General features: G+C 40.8%; 3 protein-coding genes across 4 annotated transcripts; 2 read left to right on the top strand and 1 right to left on the bottom strand.

Moving 5' to 3' along the window:
• The first annotated feature begins 453 nt into the window (after window positions 1–453).
• slc25a17l (solute carrier family 25 member 17-like) lies at window positions 454–4,859 on the top strand. The gene is made up of 9 exons (XM_030735975.1): window positions 454–757; window positions 904–964; window positions 1,234–1,300; window positions 1,543–1,697; window positions 2,247–2,363; window positions 2,456–2,601; window positions 2,840–2,935; window positions 3,643–3,725; window positions 3,827–4,859. The coding sequence occupies exons 1-9, from the start codon at window positions 683–685 to the stop codon at window positions 3,972–3,974; spliced, it is 948 nt and encodes a 315-aa protein (XP_030591835.1). The 5' UTR covers window positions 454–682; the 3' UTR covers window positions 3,975–4,859.
• Window positions 4,860–6,528: 1,669 nt separating this feature from the next.
• dxo (decapping exoribonuclease) lies at window positions 6,529–11,039 on the bottom strand. Its single transcript, XM_030736364.1, has 7 exons — window positions 10,771–11,039; window positions 9,439–9,898; window positions 9,059–9,285; window positions 7,595–7,814; window positions 7,384–7,519; window positions 7,201–7,295; window positions 6,529–7,130 (listed from the first exon to the last, which is right to left on the bottom strand). The coding sequence occupies exons 2-7, from the start codon at window positions 9,894–9,896 to the stop codon at window positions 6,989–6,991; spliced, it is 1,278 nt and encodes a 425-aa protein (XP_030592224.1). The 5' UTR covers window positions 9,897–9,898; window positions 10,771–11,039; the 3' UTR covers window positions 6,529–6,988.
• LOC115784955 (serine/threonine-protein kinase 19) lies at window positions 10,995–15,049 on the top strand. 2 transcript variants are annotated; one of them, XM_030736365.1, is made up of 7 exons: window positions 10,995–11,125; window positions 11,559–11,660; window positions 11,755–11,897; window positions 11,992–12,227; window positions 13,539–13,636; window positions 13,722–13,869; window positions 14,806–15,049. In XM_030736365.1, exons 1-7 carry the CDS (start codon window positions 11,086–11,088, stop codon window positions 14,849–14,851), a joined length of 813 nt encoding a protein of 270 aa, XP_030592225.1. In that variant the 5' UTR covers window positions 10,995–11,085; the 3' UTR covers window positions 14,852–15,049. The 2 variants fall into 2 exon arrangements, with proteins under 2 accessions (XP_030592225.1, XP_030592226.1); XM_030736366.1 differs by having other exon boundaries at window positions 11,067–11,187.
• The last annotated feature ends 1,483 nt before the right edge of the window (window positions 15,050–16,532 follow it).

The following is a 16,532-nucleotide window of genomic DNA, read 5'->3' as shown; positions in this document are numbered from 1 at the left end:
CATTGTCTGTACAGTAAACCAGATGGTTCTGTGGGATCAGCTGTTTCTAAAATACTCAGACCAGCACATCTGGCACCAACAAACATGCCATGTTCAAAGTTACTTAAATCACCCTTGTTGCCCAGTTTGAACTTTGCTGCCATGTGATTGGCTGTTTAGATAGTTGCTGTAAAGGAGCAGTTGAACAGGTGTACCCAATAAACAGGTGAGTGTATAGGCTTTGTGTATACATATTGCCATTTTATTTTCTGCAAGCATGACAGAAAAAACATCATATGATAGCCATTGTATTTATTTCTTACTTCTGATCTAACTGCATAAGCTCATAAAAATGTTTTGTCTTTTTTAGTTGTTTTTTTTTTGTTTTTTTTAACCCTCCAGTCCAGTAGGTGGCTCACAGACTCTATGTTAAAGTTAATAATTTCCCAAAAACAGCAGAAGCAAAAAGAGGAACGGCAGAATTCAGTCAATCCCGTCGGCACTTTTCTTCCTCCTTCGGTTTCTGGTTCTTGTCGCTTTTGGGTTTCCTCTAACATGAAGCTGTGAATACTTGTCTCATTCTCTAACCCTTTCCACTGTCCGGGAAACCCAGACCGCCCGCTTGCCATCTTTCCTCGGGTTTACCGACAGTTACTTCCCGGTGTTGCATTTGTGCGGTTGGACCCGGGAGACGCCTGCAGAGATGTCCGACAACGGTGGCTTGGCTGTCGGCCTCCTGTCCTATGAGACGCTGGTTCATGCTGTGGCAGGTGCAATGGTGAGTGCAACAAAAGGAGCAATTTTATGTTTGTTTTAATGGGGTTTGGGCATTCGCCTCTTAATAGCAGGATGTTCGCAATAAGCAGTGTAAACTTACAAATGTGTTACCTATCGATGTCAATGTTGCAGTGCGTTGTCTTTTAGGGGAGTGTGACAGCTATGAGCGTCTTCTTTCCTTTGGACACGGCCAAAAGCAGACTCCAGGGTGAGTTTTGGGGGGGCTTTAGTGTTGGCTCTATCCCAAAGATTTAAAAACTCATAAATGTGGTGTTTTTTTTTTTTTTTCCTCATAGGGAATGTATTTCTGTTTATGTTGTTTATTGCAAAGCACTCCCATGCTTCCATGCTTATAAGGCATATAAAGGTGCTCCGTGCCTTCCTGCTGAGATAAACCATGAAACTGATCTTCACGTGTCCAATCTTTGTCCAGAGACTCCTTGAATGACTTCAGGTGCATTTCTGTTTGTTTTTCAGTGGATGAGAAGCGAAAGTCGAAATCCACCCCTGTCATTCTGGCTGAGATAGCAAAGGAAGAAGGCTTGTACGTATAGTTTTGGGATTTTATATCATTGAGGCTGCTGGTTTAAAAATTATACCAAGTTATGACTTGTTCTGTTTTTATTTGAGCACAATTACAATTTAACCAAATGTTGCAGACCGAGGTAATCGCAGATTAAACAGATAATGAAAATCATTGGTAGCTGCAGCTGGACTCTAAACCAGGGTTAAGGCCACATGACTGAACACTCACTATTCAAATTCCTCTCTTCCACCTCTCCCCAGTCTGTCACTGTACAGAGGCTGGTTCCCAGTTATCTCCAGCCTCTGCTGCTCCAATTTTGTCTACTTCTACACATTCAACTCGCTGAAGAGGCTGACGACATCCGGTCCAAGCACTTCCAGACCTGGCAAAGACCTGCTGATGGGAATTGTATCAGGTAAGTGCTGACCTGATGGGAAGTGTCATATAACTGTCATATGACTGAAGGACTTTAATGGATTCAAGGTGTTTCTTTTCAATAAACAAAATTCAGTAGTGTACGAAAACAGCAATTGCAGTTTTGTTTTGTTTTTTAAACTACCAAGTTATTGAATAAATTCCCAGGTGTGTGCTTGCTATTTGCAGTCTGCATACTGCCACACTTCCATTTTGCTATATAAAGAAACACTGAGGTGGATCATGGAAAAGTAGTGAAGCTAGAAAGAAACCTGCAAAAAACAAAACAAATGGAAACAGCAGTGTCCAAGCAGGGCTTCAGAAAAGGCCCACCTTTCAAAAGCGGAGGGCATGATTGTGTGATAAAAGTCCCTGATTGAATGGATGAATCTTGGATTTGTTTGTGCTCACTGAACATATCCCACAGACTGTATGTAAAAGATGTTGGTCCTATCCTGTGTCATGTCACCCACTGGTTTGTGTACTTCTAGAGTTTGAAAAACTCAGTAGGGAGTGACTCAAGAAACCTAAAACTCTGTTGTTCATGTAGGGATGGTGAATGTGATCCTGACCACTCCCATGTGGGTGGTCAACACTCGACTGAAGCTGCAGGGGGTAAAGTTCAGAAATGAGGACCTCCATCAGACCCACTACAGAGGCATATTTGGTGTGTGGTTAGATCTGTCTCACACTTCAACACTTCGGACATGTTTGTCTTGTGACTGTGTGGTTTTTCAAACCTCGCTGCTTCACTTTCAGATGCTTTCTCACAGATCATAGCCAACGAGGGGGTGGGAACGCTGTGGAACGGCACTCTGCCCTCTCTTATCCTCGTCCTCAACCCTGCTGTACAGTTCATGATTTATGAAGCCATGAAGAGGAAGGCAGGCAGAGGAGGGAGGAAGGTGAGAAGACATAAAGAAATCCAGTGTTGCTGAAGCTAATCAATCAGCATCCTCTCATGCCGTGCCTGAATGGCTGTGATCGGCAAGCTGGTGGTCAGTCACCTGACCTGTTAATTTTAGTGCTGATGGTTTGTGTAATTACATAACTTTAGTTTTTTTATTTTATTTAACCTGTGTGATCACAATAGTAATGTTGCACTAAAAGAAAACAGGGTTAAATCTTTATCTTTTACCACAGATATCCTCAGCAAAGATTTTTCTCATTGGAGCCATTGCCAAGGCCATCGCTACCACTGCCACATATCCTCTGCAGACGGTTCAGGCCATCCTGAGGGTAAATACTGCTATAGAAAATATTATTTTCCAAGGATTAGGCTGAAGTTCAAAGTTTTCTTAATGACAGGAAATCCAATAAACAGACAAAAATAACAAATTGGGTCTTGTTAAATGAATTAATGTCCTGTTCAGCAAAAGCCATCTGGACAGGTATATCTCATTCCTCTGTGCCATACAATTAAGATATTAACAACTAATAGAAATACATCAATGAGCCAAACGCTCACACATTGCAAAATTATGTTTCTGCAAAACTTAAAAAACAAGTTAGTATTCCTGGCCAAGTCTGGGAGAAAACATATTGTAAATTTTTGTGTACACTCACCGGACACTTTATTAGGTACGCAGTTCTGACCCTACCATCTAAATGTTGACCCAGAATTCGAGAGTCATCAGGCCAGGCAACATTTTTCAAATCTTGTGTTGTCCAATTTTGGTGAGCTGACAGAAGTGCCGCCTGGTGCGCTCTTCTGCTGCTGCAGCTGAGATGCTCTTCTGCATACTAAGATATGCTTCTGCATGATGTACCTTGTTTATAATGACTGGTTTTCTGAGTTACTGTTGCCTTACTATAAGCTCCATGCAGTCTGGCCATTCACCTCTGACCTTTGGCATAAAAAAGCCAGCACTATAATTCTATGGACAACTGGTAAATATTATTCAATCTGTAATACATGCATAACTTATTTTATGCTTTTTCATCAGTTTGGCCAATATCAAAGTGATGGCAAGGGTGGCGTGATGGGGAGCCTTTCGAACATTTTGTTGCTGCTGATGGACCGGATCAAGTGAGTCCAGCATCTCTACAAACACACTATCCCCCTCACACAGTGCGCACACAGGTGAAACTGTTGCGATGGCTACTGTTATATATCTGTGTTTATTGCAGGAAGCACGGCGCGCTCGGTTTGTACAAAGGCCTGGAGGCCAAGCTGCTGCAGACGGTACTGACGGCTGCCCTCATGTTTGTTGTCTATGAGAAGATCGCTGCCGTTACCTTCAAAGTCATGGGCTTGAATAAGAAAATGAAGCACTGAAGGCAGCTACCTGAACACGCATCCTCAGTAGGTTTTTATCAGAGCCTGCTGATGTTACACCAATGCTATGAATTGTTTCTGTCAAATAGGCATTATAATACAAGCAAGGTTCAGTGCCTTCAGAACCGTAGAGTCACATCCCTTCCCAAATTATATAACATAACCAGAGGGGGGTTTAATTATTGCTGTTGTTAACCTTTAACCACTAACATCTGTGCATACACATGTTCTCCACTGGTGCATTTCTCTTGGCTCAGGATGGCCTTGCAGGGGCTGAAGTTAGCTGAGTTTATGTGACAAGGGAAAGCACAGACTCGTGATCCAAACAATCTTTTCTGTTGTATAAATGTTTCTAATGTGAGCAGAGCTAAAGGGATCCTAATTTTGAGTGACCATTTGAAAAGGCAAAAGGGGGAAAAAAAACACCATTTAAAGAGCTCAACTGTCCTACACTTATTTGCCCTCTTTCTGAGAGATGATGGCTACGTTAGAAGACTGTTAGGACTCTGGTGGACGGACACAAACCCACCAAGCTCACTGGGGAATAGCCGTTCTCCCATTTTCCCAGTCTTTGTTGATTCTTGAGTTTTTAACAGCTGTAGTTTCATATTTAACTGTTGGACTTGTGCAGATGAATATCACTCATCATTTTCATATGAATTTGAAAAAGTGTATTTCACAAAATGTTAGACTTTTACCTTAATGTCTGCGCTTCGCTGTATTTGGTGTAACCAGTAAGTTTACCTCTGCCTTAATCTAAACTGCTGACCCATTCTTTACATATACTTCAGTTTATAACTGTGAATTTTTTTAACTGATATCCTACAAGAGAAACCTTATGAAATTACTACCTGTGATTCATATAAATAGGAAAGTGTGTCCAGACTGTTGACTCTATATATATATATATATATATATATATATAAATATATAAATAATATGGTCGCACTTTAAAAAAGTGTCACAAATTAGTAGTATAAAGGAGGGCTGTGAAAGGAAGTAAACTCAAAAATGTTAAGTTATAATGTAGAAAAGTAAAATGAATATAAATGGCAAAGAGCACAGTGAAATGTGTGTCTGCACACACTGCAGACACATACCTGTAGTTACAGGTACCAAGTGCCTCTGAATGTAATGCAGTATGAAAATAAACTGTACCATGAGCTGACATACAGGCGGGTGACAAATTTAGTCTTAGTAAGTTGTGGCTCTGCAGCTTCATGACTTTTAGAGGGATATACTATTCTTCCAAAAGATATAACCTAATGTTGGTGATGGTGGTGGGGTGCACTGACTGACATTTCAGTACAAATTCTCTCAAATGACTTTGTTTTGTGATGTTGTGCCTGCAGAGGCCGTAGCTTCTGATTTGTATTGTTGTCATAATCATCAAACATAAAGCATAACATTCGCTCACTGTAGGAATCAGAGGTTTTGGGTTTTCCCATAGACAGAATAAAAAACAAAAAAGACATTTAAAACAAACAAAAGAAGTAGATGTAGCCACTATCAACCCTCCATTAGTGTTGGACTCTGGTTTTGGCTGCTACCATGTTGTGTTGTTTGTGGAGCCAGTGGAGCCCATTTTTGGATGACAGTGTGGATTTCTTGGGCAGGCTATTGATTAGAGTATCCCAGAACAAAAGGCACCAACAGCAGAAAAACTGGTGAAGCAGATAAGACGCCTTTGTCGTCATGTACCTGTCGGTGTAGCCACACTCTGACCTTTAAGCCTTCGTAAAGCTTATATACAAAAGCAGCCATGTCCAGTTCTTATGAAAGAGGCCTAATAGAAAGTTGGACATTTTAACATCAAAGGTGAGTTTTGACTGCCTTGTTTCTGCTCTGGATGGTTGCACCTTTTTTTTTTTCTTTGTCACTCGTCTGTAAGTCATTCAGTGACTCTTGATCTACACAAACACTTGATGCACTGAGTTTTTTTTTTTTTCCTACCGTTTTCAATATTGCAATGTCCAGTATGTGCACATTTCTTTCACACCAGTGTCTTCCATTATTTCTGTCAGCACCCTGTAAGTAAGGTAGTCAGGGATTGCAGTAATTCACAGTATTTGTTCATCAGTGCAGCTCCCTCTCTCTCTCTCTCTCTCTCTGTGGTAAATGAGTTAATGCTGCCATTGAACTTGATGCCATTTGACAGTTGATTTATTGCTGCTGCTGTTAAACTGGTTTTCACAAGAGGTGCTGCTCTTAACACCACAGCCTTCAGACTTTTCATTGTACTGTCAGTACTGTAGCTTAGTGACACTCTTCTGTCAGCTGTCACACATTTGGGTAACAGTTTAAAAAACTGCACCACTGCTTTTAAAGTCTTACAAAACAAAACAAATTCTTTTTTTTTTCTTCTTCAAAATGAATGTTATGTTTACATCCAGTACTTGTTTGATAGCTTACAACAAAGAAATTACAGATTTTCTAATTTCATTTAAATAAACATAACACTGTTTGTGGGTTTAAATTATTGTCATAACAAGGGACCAATAAAGATTGAGAAACAATAGTAATGTATACTGTCATATTTATTTATTACATTTTATTTAAACCAATACAACAATCTAATTCAGTGCTGCTTAACAAATGATTAAATCGCCCCAGAAGACTGATGAGTGAGCTCGTGCAAATTTCTAACAAATCAAATGTCCATATTTTGGTACAGAACCCTCCACTGGAGGTCTACAGTTTAATGATGGACTCGCGCCTTTTGCTGGATTTATACTTCTGCGATAAATCTATGCCATAGTGACATTATAACCACAAATCCTATGCTATAACTTATGCTGATGTGCCCCTCCCTTCCTCCTATGCATTTATGGCTCCTTCTTCAAATTGATTGGACGAGAATCAATCAACTCCAAGAGAGAAACCCCGTTATCAAACTACCATTTTTTGGCAGCAAAATTGTGAGGAACACAGGCACTCCAGCACTGGTAACAGGGTCGGCCACTTAACATAAGCTACATCACAGGTTCTACATAGATTTAATGCAAAAGTATAAATTACACTTTGGGCTGATGGTGGGAGTCTTCATTACTGGTCATCTCCTCAACATACCAGAGTGGCAGGAAGCAATACTGAGAGTCTCTGTGGACAGAGTAGGTAACATCTTTGTAGGGCTCCCAGGAGAACAGGTACACAACTCTGAAATGGAAACTATCATTCATTAGCAACACAAAGGGCTTCAAATATACTAAGTGTTATTACAGCTCACCTATGACTGTCTTCAGTAACTACGCGCTTCACAAAAGACAGGAAATCGCAGCAGAAGTTCATACATACAGTCGGCTTCCAGCAGTTGTACTCGTTCTGTTTAAAAGATGTACAGAAGGCTGATGAAGTGCACATATGGTGTGTTGACAGATGTTTTTAGTCACCTAGTTATTTATTACTCTACCTTGATGAGATGGGAAATCTTAGAGATGTGAAAGGTCTCCACAGAAACAACTACACCTTCCTGATCTCGGAAACCTGCCACCACTCGAGGGACTCCCGGGAGAAACGACTGGGCCCACCACTTTAGCAATTTGAACCTGAGGAGCACCAAAATAAAAGCTTTAGCATCCAGCCAACAACATGACATGAAAATGATGTGACTCTTTACTTACCTGTGGAAGTTGCTGCGCTGTTTGGGAGTGCAGATCTCTGCAGAGGTCTTCAGCTCCACGTAACAGGCAGGAGGAGCCGGAGCTTTGGGATCTTTGTCCCGACAGTCCACCTCGCCAGAGAACAGCAATCTGTGATCTGCGAGCCGAGTTTGCACCACAGTGCAGAAGGCCTCGTTGGTGTTAACGACTCCTCCAGGGTCAGGTGAACTGTGGGCGTTATCTACAGGACAGACAAAGGTGAAACATCACTGAAGCATCTGCTTATCACTTTATGTGCTTTTTATGATCTGGGTTTGGTCTTCATATCTAATATAATGTGACAGACTGGTATTTATGCAAGCCTATTTCTGCCACACAAAGGAAATATTAATGCTAAGAATAAAAAAAATAAAAATTAGAAGTCAAGTATAGTACAGTGAGTCATAACCAGTGTTGGATATTACTATAATCACATTACATTTTTGTATAATGGAGCAATTTATCTCATACCAAGATCTGTAATCACATTGTAGTTAGTAGTCAAAAATTTAAGCTGTTACTTGAGTTCAATTATCTCCACTGGGTGGGCAGAAAAAAAAGCGTACTTTTCCTGCACACTTGCTACAATCAGCTGAATTCAGTTGGAGGAGGAAACCGATAGTGATCTACAACTTCTGAGGAGTTGAGATGTGGTCATAAATCTTTACTGCACAAAAGGACAGCTGCTGGAAGCAGCCATCAGAAGATGGACATGATCAGCAACAGGTAAGCTGTGGCATATGTTGTTCAGTTGGTACTAAGGGCCCCAAACTGTAACAAGAAAATATCCCCAAAAACATTACACCACGAGCAGCGCCCTGAAACTTTGATACCAGGCAGGATGGAGCCATGCTTTCATGTTGTTTATGCCTAATTTTGCTGCTACCATCACAGCAAAACTTGAGACTCATCCAGGTAATGTTTTTCCAATCTTCTACTGTATAATTTTGGTGAGTCTAGGTGAAATTTAACTTCAGTTTCCTGTTCTTAGCTGACAGGACTGACACTTGGTGTGCTCTTCCACTGCTGTAGCCTCAAGGTTCATTCAGAGATGTGTTTTTTTTTTGTATACTTTAGTTGTAACAGTGGTTATTTGAGTTAATGTTGCATTCCTATCAGCTTGAAGCAGTCTGGGAAAGGGAAGAGTACACCCTAGGCAGGATGCTAGTCTATCACAGGGCTAACACAGCGAGAGACACCATTCACACCAATGTAGGATCGACAATTACCAAAACAAGAGTGCCCAGAGGGAACCCATGAAGGCATGCAGTTTGTTTTTTTAACACCGTGAATATTTTTATTTTTGTCACTGTTTGAATCTCACATATTGTTCTCCTTCCCAGGCATGACTGGACTGACTAAATATAACACTAGATGTTTTGATTATGAGGTATTCCTGTGAATGAAAAAGGAGTTACTATTTCACTACTTAATAAACCCACCCACCTGCACATGTATATTGCTCAAACTTGTATCCCCAGTACATCATCTCTTCATGCCTCTCAGTGCGGTTTTCCCGTTCCCTGCGAGCAGTTTCAGTTTCCACCTCGCTGATGTAAAACGTGCCCCTGAACCTGGTGACTGCTAACAACCAGCCCTCCTTTGTCTCATAAGGAGTGGTCAGTAGCTTGGTCAGATGGCCCCGCCACGTCACAAAGTCGACATCCAATGTGCTGGGAAGAGCAGAGGTTGATCAAAGAATACATGTCCAGTAGGAACTGTTGTTGTGGTTAGAGATCAATAATGTCTGTCTCTCCATGTGTGGGCCCTATGTGGTGACCTGAAGAGAAATACAATAAAAACAGGAAACTAACAGCTACACTTACCGTGATGAAGCTGCTGCCACCCTTGGGTTAAGCTTTGATTTACTGGCTACCATCCACCGGAGGATATGGTCCAGCCTCTCCTTCACGCTGTCGTCTCTCTTTATAAAGCGATCCCTGTATCCATCCCTCAGGTCAAAATTTGGATTTCTGTCAGGCTCCACATAATACCTCATCTGCCTGCTGTCATTGAAGAATCTACGCTCAGAGTTGAGGGAAAAACATCCCACTTCCACAGGCTGTTTGTAAACAGGAAAGTCTCGTTCATAAAGTTCCTTTCTGGTACTTAAAGTCCTGGAGCTCAAAGGGTTTTGCCCCGGAGCTGAACCAGACTGATACTGGTGCTGGTTGTTCGTTCTGAAGCGTTTACTCTCACATGGATTTCTTCCACCGTCATCTCTTTCTCTTTTGTATGAGGACTGGTGTTTGTGATAGCTGCTGCTGGAAATGTGGTGGTCCATAACTGGAAGGGGGAAAAAAAGTCATGAGTCAGAGTGATTATAATGATGATTATCAATATTCTTAAAAGTTTTGCTGTCCTGCAGGACAGTAGAGAAACCTCTGGCTTACTTGTGTTGCTACTGAAGACGATCTTTCTTCAACTTATTTATTTGAAACATTTTTCCCACTAGCAGTTATGGTTTATAGTGCTTAAGGTTTCTGCTTTTTCAATCTCACACTGCATAGTGTTACAGCTACAGTAACACTATGTCTCGAGACACTCGTCATGTCTTTATATTTTGCTTCCAAGGAACCAGACTTTCTTATAGTTTTTGAAAGTTGTCTTGAGTAATGTCCTCAGGAAGCCTGGAGAACTATTCCTGAAGACTACTTAAAGAACTGATAAGGAAGCTGCCAAAGAGAGTTCGTTAAAGAATAAAGGTGCTCATACCAAATATTGACTTTCAAGCTTGTTAGAATAGTAGAGACTCTGTTTTTGCCTTATATATGGTATTCCCATGCATGCTTGTAGAGGTTTTAATAAATCACTGCACATATTTACCATCTTACTAGAAAAAAATAAAGAAATGAGTGGTGGCTGAAACATTTTGCACAATACTGTTTGTATAAAGCTTGAGATTTGTCCTTTTACTTCTCTCTGTAACGAATTTTGTGTGTGTAATTAATCAGTTTAATTTTAAATTCAGCACTTCTGGCCCCATAACCCCGTGTTTATAACTGTTTAATGCATTAATGGAAAAGCAGCACTTAATGTTTGCTGTGTGGCTGCACTCTCTCACTTAAGTGCATGCCTTACAGCTGTTCTGCATTCCCTTTTTTCTTATTAAAACATACTTTCAAGAGTAAATTACACGTAAACAAGAGATAACCTACCTTTTTGACAGCACACCAAGCCAAAGTTGCTAAGCTAACGTTAGAGGTTCCTGTTTATATTAAGTCAAAGGTCAGTAAAAGAGGACTTGGCATAAAAACAGCAAACACACGTTTGCTGCATCTTAACCGATTAACACCGAGCGGAAGCTGAGTGAGAAACGCTGCATGAACGCTGCTTTGTTTTTGTAGCAGGGAAGCAAACTAGTATCACATGCTAACAGCAAGCTAAACGCCATTTCCGTGTGCACTTTTGCATCCAGTCCGCTGGGTGGCAGCCGCGACGCTTCCTCTAAAAACCCCCCTCTAAATAACCGTATGAAGAAGACTTGTAGCAGTTCGTTGGAGATGTTAGGAGGTTGTATGTTGTTCGCTGGGAATAAAGTGATGTGAAAACTAGTTATTGGGTTTATTTATCGGGTAAAGATTACATTTCCTTTCGAGTTAAAATAGCTCAGTCTAACGTATAAGATAAGCGGACTAGCGTTAGCTAGCAGCGTTAGCATGGCTGACGAGGAGCTTAAAGTGATTGAACCGGTGGACTGTTATCAACAAATCTTTAACCGAAGGAAACTGATATTATTTTCTGAAGTATACATGTATAGGCGGCACTATGTCTACTAATCAATTCATCAGAAGTTGGCAGATAAGGGGAGCTGTAATGTAGGCTATTGTGTTTCATTAGTAGGATATAATATGATTGACCATTTAAAAAATTTTTGTATGGGGGTCTGCGTTGTGTGGCGAAGAAAGCAGCACCCTGAGTGAACAGGTGTAAATTTCTCCTCCAGGTATGAACCGGAAACGGGCTCTAATTTCAGACGCTTTCATCAAGGTGAAGAAGATAAGAAATGGCACAGAACGGTTTGGAGCCACAGCTGCTGAAGAAGAGGGTGGGTGTGACACCAAAAAAGCTAACAATAACGTGCTTTAAAAGAAAAAACTCTTTGATGTAAAGTTCAAATTTACATTTCTTCACTCTAAAAGGACCAGCTGACATTAAATCCAGCCTGGAGTACCTCATGACACTGTTTCCCAGAAAGCTCTTCAACGATGCATTGCCTGAGATTGTGCTGAAGCACCAGCTCTATAGTATACAGAATGATAAGACTTTGGTGGACAAGGAGGTGGTAAGGTGACTCTTAAGTGTCAGAGATGTATGTGTAATTGTTTTTGTGGCTCTAGATGTGAAATACAACTCACTGCTGTCCTTGTGGTACACAGAATAAATTGCGTGAACGAGGAGAACTGCTGATGTTCCAGCTGGGGTTCGATGCAGAAGCCTTTGGGCTGGTTTTTACTTCAGACTACAAGGCCAAAGTGCTGGCAGGACAAGAGGGCAAAACGACAATGGATACAGTGGAGAAGTTCTTGGAGAAAGTGGTGTCGACTTGCACAGATCTGAGTTTCACCAAAGACAGGATGCTGAAAGAGTTTCTCTTCACCGACTCTGAGATAACGTATGAAAGAAACTCAAATATTGCATGCTTTGTTTTTTTTCATTGCAAAACCTTCCATTTGACTCATGGTTTTACATCCAGGTTTAGAGAAAATTCTTAATATCAAGCTAAAAACTAAAAACAAACTTTTATATCTTAGCCCCCACAAAAGTCATTCTTAATCTCAAGATTTTCACTTCATAGATAACTAAAAGTAAAACAAAGGTGCACTGCTGATATTGAGTCAAACTACTTCCATCCATCCATCCATCTTCTGCCACCTATTGGGACCAGATCATAGGGACAGCAGCCTAAGCAGAGAAGCCCCAACCTCCCTCAACCCAGCCACCTCCTCTAGCTCACTGGGGTGAACACCAAGGTATTTCCAGGTCAGCATGTCCTGGGTCTATCTGGGGCCCTCCTCCGGGAAGGACACCTGGATCACCTTGCCCAAGAGGCATCCTAGTCAGATGCCTGAGCCACCTCAGCTGTCTCCTTTTGATGTGGAGGAGTAGCAGCTTTCCTCTGAGTCCCTCTCCAATGACTGAGCTCCTTATTGGAAGATGTGCTAATTGGGGGAATTACACTACTCACCCTTCCTGGGAAGGTACTGGAGAGGAGAGTCCATCTATTAGTTGAACCTCAGATTCAGGAGGAACAGTGTGGTGTTTGTCCTCGTCGTGGAACACGGGCCAGTTATTTATGCTTTATGTTCTTTTGCCCAACCAGTCTACGTGTGTTTTGTGGACTTGGAGAAGGCATTCAGCTGCATCCCTCAGGGGATCCTGTGGGAGGTGCTTAGGGAGTTTGAGGTATCTGACCTGTTGCTATGAGTCATTCAGTCCCTCTATAGCTGCAGCAAGAGCTTGGTCTGCATTACTGGCAGTAAGTCAGACTCATTTCCAGTGGGTGTTGGACTTCATCAGGGCTGCCCCTTGTCATCAATTATGTTCATTATTTTTGTGGACATAATTTCTAGGCTTAGCCAATTGGCACTTTGGTGGCTTCAGGATCTCATCTGTTTTTGTGGATGATGTGATCCTGTTGGCTTCATCAGGTGGTGGCCTCCAGCTAGCACTGGAGCAGTTTGCAACCGAGTGTGAAGCGGCGAGTGAGAATCTCCAAGTCTGAGGCCGTGGCCCTCAACTGGAAAAGGGTGGAGTGTTCACTCCGGTCTCAGTCTTATTCCCAAGTGATGGGAGAGGCGAGTGGGAGATTGTTGTTAGTGGATATGTGTAGATCTCTACAATTTTGTGATTTTCATTATTGAATGAATTTGAAACATCAGCCATTCTGAAGGATGAGCACAAAATCTTTTTTCTCCCCACACAGTCAGCTGGTTAAGTCAGGAGTCCTGACTGTGAGGGATGCAGGCAGTTGGTGGCTTTCCATTCCCAACTCTGGCAAATTCACTAAGTACTTCATAAAAGGTTAACGTTGAATCTCACTTGAATCTTAACAGTACTTTCCCTTAGTTACGCCACCTGTTAATCTCTCTTTTCTCTTTGCCGTTAGGCCGTAAAGCAGTGCTCGGCATGGTGAAGAAGTCCAAATACGGTGAAGTCTTAAAGGCAGATATGGAGGAGCGGAGGACGAATTCACAAGTGAAATTCCACATGAAATACCACATCCATGACATTGTTGGTGCAGAGCTGGTAGAGAGGTAATAAGATTGAATGCTTTCAGTTCTGAAACTATTACATTTTTTTTTCTCAGTAGGTCAGTTTAGCCACTTGTTAAGTGAAAAGGGTAGGTAAATCAAACAGCTTCTCTCAGTATCATTTCAGTAACTGGAAGATATCCTATTGGGTCAGTCCATATCAACTGACCAAATTTTAGAAAAATTCCCAGCCTGACCGTGTCCAATTTCTCCAATTCCACGGTGATGATAGATTTCTTAGATTTCTGTCAATTTTTACCTTTCAGTTGATATTAGTTTGCTTATTAAAAAAAAATGGGGTGCATTTTTAAGCCTTTTCTGTGGAGCCATGTCCAAATTGCTATATCTGGAGAATTACTTAAGCTGTGCTGTTCAGTTTTTTTAGGTCAAATATCTGCTACTATGACTTCAGGAATGCTGAATTTCAAAAATGTAGCTGAAGTTTGGTTGAATTCAATTTGGCTTGAAAACCTGATAGTATGGCTTGCATTACTATTTTGAAGGCCTGTAGAAAGGACCATTTCAAAGATACAGGGTTGAACTTTATAACACAGATTTCCATGGGGTGTCCTCGATACCACGAAACTACTCAAATCAGATGAAAAGTCTTAACTTAAAAATGGAGCAAATTCTGTGATAGTCCAAAAAAACTGTGGCATCTTTTTTGTTTACAGGCAGCATCCACGACCTCTGAGTGGGACGCTGCCTGGTCAGTAGACACGGGACGACCTTATTACTTGCTTTGGCAGTGCACTTACTGTGGTCATTAATGGGTGTTTGTTACGGTCAAAATGTGAAATGACCTTACTCAGCTCTTGATCTCTAAAATAATGTCTCTTGAAGTGTGGTTCCTTTTCATTTTTGCCCCAAAATATCCAACTTGAGCCACACTTTGATCTGATTCCACTGATTTAACAAATACTTGTTCTTTCCTTCCAGCATTCCTACAACTTCAGGAACGCTGCTGCGATTTGTGGATTCATGAGGCTGACAGCAGTCACTGAGTGAAGATGAGAAATGTATGAAAAGACCGTCAAGTGTTTGTATGAAGACTGAATGAACCAGTTTAAGTTTTCAGATACAGATTCTGTGCCGAATGTGTTACTGTCATGGGTTAATGAATTCTGTTGGCAGGACTTTGTCAGCTTTTGGTTTATCTTATAATAAAATGTATTTAAATGTTTCTTTTCATTATGTAAGAGGTTCTTTGTGTACATGGAGTTCCCAAACAAATAGCAGTCAGTCTCAGTGCTGAAAGAAAGCAATCCAAATGTAAGTGTAAATCATTAATTTGAGGGAGAAATAAGTTGCCCATTTAAAAAATAATTATTTATTTTAAAAAACTGGAGCAATCAGAGTCTTCAAGCAACATCATGCTGTGTTACAAATGAATGAGCTTTCCCAACATCCTGAGGAAAGCTCATCTTTTTGAAAGCTATTAATGTGCTGCCTGCTGAAGTTTGAAGCTACCTAACTTTTAAAAGAGATTGCATTATTACTGTAGGTGTGACTGCTCAACTCATTTGATCTCTTCTGTTCATGTGGTCAAACAACCAACATAACTAGCATGCAGCATTAATCCTTTGCCTGTAGCGTATGAGCTGTAAAAGGGTCGAGCTCATTCTCCGCAGTAGCCACAGGCCCAGTTTTCCTGTAGGTGAGAGCTCCTGACAGGATTTTCACATCCCACTAATAAGTCAGGAAATCTCTGTATGCCATCCACGTGTTCTTCACTCATTTGTTGAAGAACTGTTCAATCCATCCACTTCAAACCTGGCAGTGTTCGGATAAAATCCGAAGTTGCGGGTAAACAACATGGATGATTTCAGGCTGCCAATTCTATGATAATATAAGCTAATGAGATGCAGTCTTTTTCTCATGTCTGATTGGTTTAGCCTAATCATGTGATCATATTGTGCTGTGTGATTGGCTATGCCTACTTGACAATTATTGACTGAAATTGGGAAAGTGGGGATTCCCCATATCTAGCAACTGACCTAGGTGGCAGTAGCTAGATGGTGAGAAACTTGGGAATCCCAAATTTCCAGGTAAAGAGCCAGTGTGTTTATAGTAACATCAGTTCTAGGCTGCAACCTTATTGATTAGCCTGTGATGCCAACTTCTGATTGTCTAACATGTTGGTCATGGATGACTCATGGCCATAATTGTACAGACTATGACTCATTATTGAACAATTTTAAAGCCGTACATGCTCAACAGTATTGCTCAAATGTAAACACCATGGTTGCATTATGTTTTGTGTATGATGCCTTATGATTATAGTAATGTTATACATAATACATTGATATCAGCAGATTATGTGGTATAGGTGAGTAATATTCCTGTACACACATGAGTATAATATAATGTGAATACTTTGTAAGGATGCATTATGTCTGGCTTATTGTTATAGATTATATAAATAGAAAGACATGTAGCATACACAATGTAGTAACATAAAATGTTAAAATTTATTTACAAAACTTTATTCCATGTTGTTGGTTTCCTTTGACAAATGACTCATTATGTCTGACACAGTATAATCTTCCAGCTTTATTTTTGATTAGCTGCATGTGATACATTTAGGGCACATCTGTAAATTGTAACTACAAAATGTGGGTTACACTCTCACTGCACTTTAATTCAGAAAAATATATTTAAATAAT

The sequence above is a fragment of the Archocentrus centrarchus genome, chromosome 8 (assembly GCF_007364275.1).
Source record: "Archocentrus centrarchus isolate MPI-CPG fArcCen1 chromosome 8, fArcCen1, whole genome shotgun sequence".
In the NCBI taxonomy this organism is placed as follows: Eukaryota; Metazoa; Chordata; class Actinopteri; order Cichliformes; family Cichlidae; genus Archocentrus; species Archocentrus centrarchus.
This window is presented reverse-complemented; position numbering and strand designations above follow the sequence as displayed.